At 37.0% G+C, this 6,000-nt stretch overlaps 1 protein-coding gene across 1 annotated transcript in view; it reads left to right on the forward strand.

Moving 5' to 3' along the window:
* KDM5A (lysine demethylase 5A) overlaps positions 1 to 5,677 on the forward strand; it is an 86,616-nt gene extending 80,939 nt beyond the window's left edge. The window contains exon 28 of the mRNA XM_045554690.1: positions 2,798 to 5,677. Within this exon, the coding sequence (XP_045410646.1) occupies positions 2,798 to 3,004 (207 nt within the window). The 3' untranslated portion in view covers positions 3,005 to 5,677. The remainder of the gene's footprint in view (positions 1 to 2,797) is intronic.
* Positions 5,678 to 6,000: the final 323 nt, after the last annotated feature.

Below are 6,000 nucleotides of genomic sequence, written 5' to 3' on the forward strand. Positions count from 1 at the left end.
GAAACAGAAATAATGAAAGAGGAAATGACTATTTGAACTTAATGTGCAATTAGCCAAATTCTGTGTTCTTGAGTTTTCAGGCTAGTCTGTTGCTCCTGTGTCAGAATCTTCTGTGGATTCAGTTGACACCCCAGAGTTTGCTTTATGATCCTATGGACCTTTCAAACGAAAGTGGAACTTTAGTTTGATTGTTAATAGATGAGCATGATAAAAAGATATTGGTCAACTGCCCACTGCTAAATTTGACTGGCTTAAAAAAAAAAAAAAAAGACATTGGTAAGAGGTATTGGTAGGAGACTATTTTTCCTTGCCCTGTTGTCAGGGTAAATTGTTATATAGCCTGTAGGCTGGGATGGAGTCTGTGTACCAATGACCATCTCAAGGAAAGTTATACACTTTTCTGAAATGGTAGGAGATCTAGGCTTAGGAAGAGACCTCTAGTCAAAATCACGAAAAGGAAACATTGTGTTATTTGCAAGAGAGTGATAGATTTAGTTTTGGGAAATTGTAAGCTAGTGAGTGTAGCAAAAATTAGATTTAAAAAGACATGGGACAATTTTCTTGGTCGCAAATCCTGATATCCTGTGGATTAACATGAATGGGGACTGGACTGGAATAACAGGATTGGAAAGTAGGGTATCTGTGGTTTCAGTGGTAGCATTATAAACAGCATAATATCTTAAACCTTGACAGCCCAAGGAACCACAGTTTATCTTTCCAGTTCCCTTTGTCAGCTCCAAAAAGCCAAAACACTTGTCCTGAGTATACCTACTACACAGTTAGTACTTTATAAATCTTCACCTGCTTGCAATACATTTATTTTTACTTTTTACACAGAAGCCATTACTTCCCTTGTCTCTGATTATTTCATCACAACAGGAACATTTTGATCATTGATTTTCTTTACTGCACAGTCTTCAGAAACTAAACATTATACAATTACAGAAGAAAAACATAAGTAACTTTAGGAAGGAATTGTTAAGTTGCTCTGAATTCACAGAGAGTGATATCACAAGGGCCACTGATGATCAAATTTTAAAATATATAAGAATCACTTGGGAGCTGATTGAAAATGTCATCTTCTTGCTTGATACTGTATTATGCTAAAGAAGAGTAATTTTCTGGTTTGTACCCCCAGGTAACTCTGCGTTCACAGTTTGGGATGGGTCCCAGCTACGTGTTTAACAAATACAACAGGTGATTCTGATGCAAGTGGTCTATACTCTCTGAGAAGCAGTGCTGCAGGCAGTTGTATCAGGGTGCAGAATGTTTTGTATAAAGTAGGATAATGAGTAGAACCATTAGACTGTGAATGTAAAAAGTGCCTCCAATTTCCCAGGCAGTGAACTAGGTGTTTTGCCATATATGATTTCATTGGATCCTCTCAATAATCTTGTAATTAATGTTATCTCTATTTTACAGATGAGGAAATTGAGCCTCAGTGAAGTTAAATAACTTGCCTGAAATTATACACACCAGAACACAGAACTTCTGAGTTCAGTAATCTTTATATTAAACAGCATTGCCTCTTAGGATCTAGAACTGTAGAACAGGAACAATAAAAGCAAAAAGATTACTTGGACAAATTATTTTTCCCATCCTTTGTTATAGCCTAAAACCACTGACATGACTGTCATGTCTGTCCCTCCGCTAGCCCCCAAGGTCAGGACTGGGGAATGACTATCATGGATTTGGTAATTTTTATAGGGCATGGAAACTAGTTTTGAAAACTACTACTCACTTTCTCTGAATGAAACTCATTTACCTAGCCGAAACCTTATTTCTCTGTTCTTTCTCATAAGCTATACTGAGTTACTTCTTTGATCCCTTCATACTCCTTACTTGACATCTGGTAAAGCTCATGGTTTTAAGTGGCTTCCTGTGTTGCCAGTGAAATGATCAACCTTTGTATTGGGGTGAGGGAGACTAGCTCTTTTCATCTTAAAGGTTTCCATCTGCCATGACGTTGGCTCTAAAACTACCACAGTCAGCCTCCAGATGTGAAAGCCAAAAGTTACTTTATTTTTAACTCTAGGTCCAAGGCTTAAAATCACCAAACTGCAGTCCCTTCCAGCCTCCTATAATCAGTATTCTCTGAAGGGTCAGAGTTTGCTTGGCACCTGCCACTGATCTGTCAGTTTTCCAGACTTTAATTTTAAACTCCAGAGTGATCTATTGACCTGTGTCTTTGACTGTTATAATTGGTTAATTTGTAAGATTTGACATCTGATATTTGCTAACTTTTTATAGGGAGTTGTATTTGTAACGGAAGAAGAGAAGAATAAAAAATATTAGTTTAAAAAGTGGCCTATGTGACTGCTTTTCTAAAAAGGTATTTAATGCTCTTAGTACTTTGGCTTATCTCTTTGAAGTAAAGCTAATACACAGGATTGCCTTCACATTGTTGTACTCTTCTTTTCTTGATTGATAATTGCATTGTCTTAGAGCCTAGAAATTGTTAATATTAGCTAAAACTACTTGGCTGCTCTATTAGAAGTTCCTTTTTTGTCAAGTTTTTCTCAAACACGTTTCTGCCTCACAAGGAGCCCCAGGTATTCATGAGGTAATGGAGTACCTAAGAGGCCTAATTTTGTGGACACACTATGGTAAAATATAATTTTGGGGTATTAACTTCTCAGCTTCTTTCTTTAAAAAATAACCCCATAAGAAGTCATTGTCTATCTCTGGACATGCCAGTTGTTTGCTATCATTTAAGCCAAGAAAGCTCTTTGGTTTGTTTTTATTCTAGGTTTAATGTTTACATAACCTAAACATTCCCCAATCTTGTCTCCTGCAGGTAGACTGGGTACAATGTGATGGTGGCTGTGATGAATGGTTTCATCAAGTTTGTGTGGGTGTATCTCCAGAAATGGCCGAAAATGAAGATTACATCTGTGTAAACTGTGCAAAGAAGCAGGGGCCAGATAGCCCAGGCCAAGCACCACCTCCTTCCTTCATAATGAGCTACAAACTACCAATGGAGGATCTTAAAGAGACCAGTTAGCAGCTTGGTTAATTTGGGACACGGGGGGAAATGGACCACATTGAGACCTTAGTCATCAAGTAGAATGGTTTAGATCCACTCAGAATCTTGCTTCCAAAGCTGAATGGCCTTCAGAGAAAGTCCTCTTAGTGTTGGCTTCCTCTCTGCGTGGACCTTGTGGGCTACGTTCTCCATCAACAGATCTATGCAGAGGGTATCTTCTTTGGTACAGCAGCCAATGTTTCAACTCGTGTCTCCTTTGAATATGGTTTACCGCAGTAAGGTCAGATACTTGATTGAGCTCTGGGACGGCTGGTTGGCATTAATACTTTGGTGTGCTAACAGGGCACGTAGGATATGGCTTATGTCCAGTTGATATTAGTTAGAGGCTTCCAACCTAGGGGCGGCACTGTCTGAAGGTGCCAATTGCTTGGATTTCCTTAGTTGATTTAGTTGGAGAGGAGTCAGAGAACCACTTTCCTTTCTGTGTCACTTGGCATTTAATACCCTACAGATACAACTAGGAGGATCAAGGCCAACCTTATTTCTCTTAGAAGTCAAGGGATAGTGGGCACAGTCTGTAGATCTCAGCTACTTAGGCTTGTTTGTACCAAGAAGAAAAACTCCAAACAAGAGAACATATCTGTATCTGGGGCAGATCAGGATATCATCTAGTTCAGAGATCCGACTAGATGGGATTCTAGAAAGAAGAGCTTATTTCAAGGCAAGGAGCCTTTTTTTTTTTTTGACAGTTTAGAGAACAGGTACATGTATTCAGGCTTCTGCCAAAAAAACAAAAAACAAACCAGTCAGAATACCTTACTGAGCCACAGTGATGCATGCTTTTCGGGGAAGCCTTCATTCACAAGTATTCCAGATGCCAGGCTTCAGGCATGGCTGTGAGAAAGACCAGCAAATAATAGCTTTTTGCCTTGCAGCCCCTACCCCGATATCTGCTATTTTCAACACTGGCAGTTTCTGAGTATGGCTCACAGCAGATGCTGTTGAATAACACCATGGCTTCATCAAAGGATGTGGGGTTGTAGTACCTCTGGGTGATGAAGTTGTTTTAGTAAATCCATTTTTAAAAAGAAAAAAAAAAAAAGGACTTGTTTTTACTTTTTTCTAAATGTCTCTGACTACTGACTGTTCTATAAATAGATTATTTTTCCTTTTTTTAATATACATATATGAATATATATATATATATATATTTACTGTTACCAGCAGCATATGACAGAGTTTCAGCATCAAAAATCCATTTGGTGGCTTGCTTTTTCTTTTTTGTTTTTTAATAAAGAAGTCCTGTTCCTTCCTTGTAGTACAAGGAGTTAGCACTCCCTTTGCCATCCTGGCCTGACCAGATTTTTCATTTTGCTTTTGTTCATATAGATAATTATATTTACTTTGTGTGTTGGGACTTGTCCGTTGGGAAACTTGGTCTTACTCTAGTCTGTGCTGGCTGTTTTTTCTTTAGTATATGAATGTTTGAAACTATGGTGCTGTGTCCTCTTCCCTCCTGTCGTGTTCTCTGTTCTTGTTAAACAGGTGTTAGGTAAGCTGTATGTAAACTCTTATTAGAAGGGGACTGACTGATTTTTTTTTTTAAGGACAAAAACGTTTTACTAAAAATAGTGTTTTGTCTTCACTATACTGTGTGTCTCTTTATTTTGGGTTAAAAATCTGTGGTTTGACTTTCAGTTTTCCTTTTAAAGGGGGAAATGGGGTGGACCTAGCAACAACTTACAGTCTCCTCTTCCCTTTTTGCCTCAGTCTCTTTTAATTAAAGAAATGTCTTCTAGTAACTAGAAGTGAAATGTACTGTCCAGTTACAGTTTGAGTGGGTATGAGATTTAACTCAAAAGGCATCTTAAAAATAAAAAAAAAACCTTTCTTATAAAATCCAGTTTCTGTAAATGTTCTCTATAGTTCTTACTACCTGCCTTTTTAAGTCATTCTTCCCTTAATGTTAATATTGTAACATTTTGAGTGTTTTCATCTGTTCAGAGTTTTGTTAAGTGTTTCTGTGCATGTGTCTTGAGATCTCAAGTGTGTGTATGATTTAAGATTTCAGTGGATATTGCAAGGTAATTAACCAATTTCATAAGTTTTCATTTTGCCAAACTCTACAAAGACTATCAATCAAGAATTTCATTTGGTTGACGTTATACAAGAAAGCACAATATTTTTTGCCTTTTGGTCTTCTTTGTAAAAGTCTTGGAATATTTGTGGGTTAAAAGTTGAATGTAATTTTAAGTAATGGGTGCCTGAATACATTAAAAATGTTATTTTTTCTTCCCAGTCATCCATTAACTATCCACCATTGGTGGAGAGTCATGAAGATGCTGAGAAAATATGGCTAGCTTCCTGTTATCTTCTGACATTTTGAAACTTAAATATATACTTAAACTGATGCTGTGGCATTTTTTTTTTTTTTTGTATTTATTTGAAAGTCATGGGTGATTTGGTCTGACTCGACTACAGGTTTAGACCAAGACTGGGAAGAACAGAAGAAGGGCCGCACAAACAAAAATATACAAATCTGCAATTTTGGAATTAATAAAATAAGACTCTTTAAAGAAATGTTGGTGTTCTAATATAAAGTATTATTTTCACTTAGAGGAAATTACTTATTTACAACTTCTGTATTGTAACATTTTGTATTAAAACTTGCTTTAAAAATGTTTCTCTACACTTCCTATCTCCTTAAAGTTGTGATTCTTCACCATTAGTATTTTAACTTATGTGTTTAATTCTTACAAAGGTATTTCTCACTGCCTTTATTATAAATTATTTTGGCAAAGGTTATAGAAGGAGAAATGAAAAAAATGGTAGGTCTCTGATATTCGTAAAGGGTAAGTCATTAGAATTATGCAACCCCCCCAGTTTAGAAGTACAAATATAGTGTTAGAAGTTAGCTTTCTCGTTGGGGTGGGGGAGTTGTGGAGGGGACATTTTCCCCCCACAAATGTTTATTTCACTTGCTGATAATTACTGGGACAAAGCCGTGTGAACAT

This window comes from Lemur catta, chromosome 6 (genome assembly GCF_020740605.2).
Source record: "Lemur catta isolate mLemCat1 chromosome 6, mLemCat1.pri, whole genome shotgun sequence".
Classification (NCBI taxonomy): domain Eukaryota; kingdom Metazoa; phylum Chordata; class Mammalia; order Primates; family Lemuridae; genus Lemur; species Lemur catta.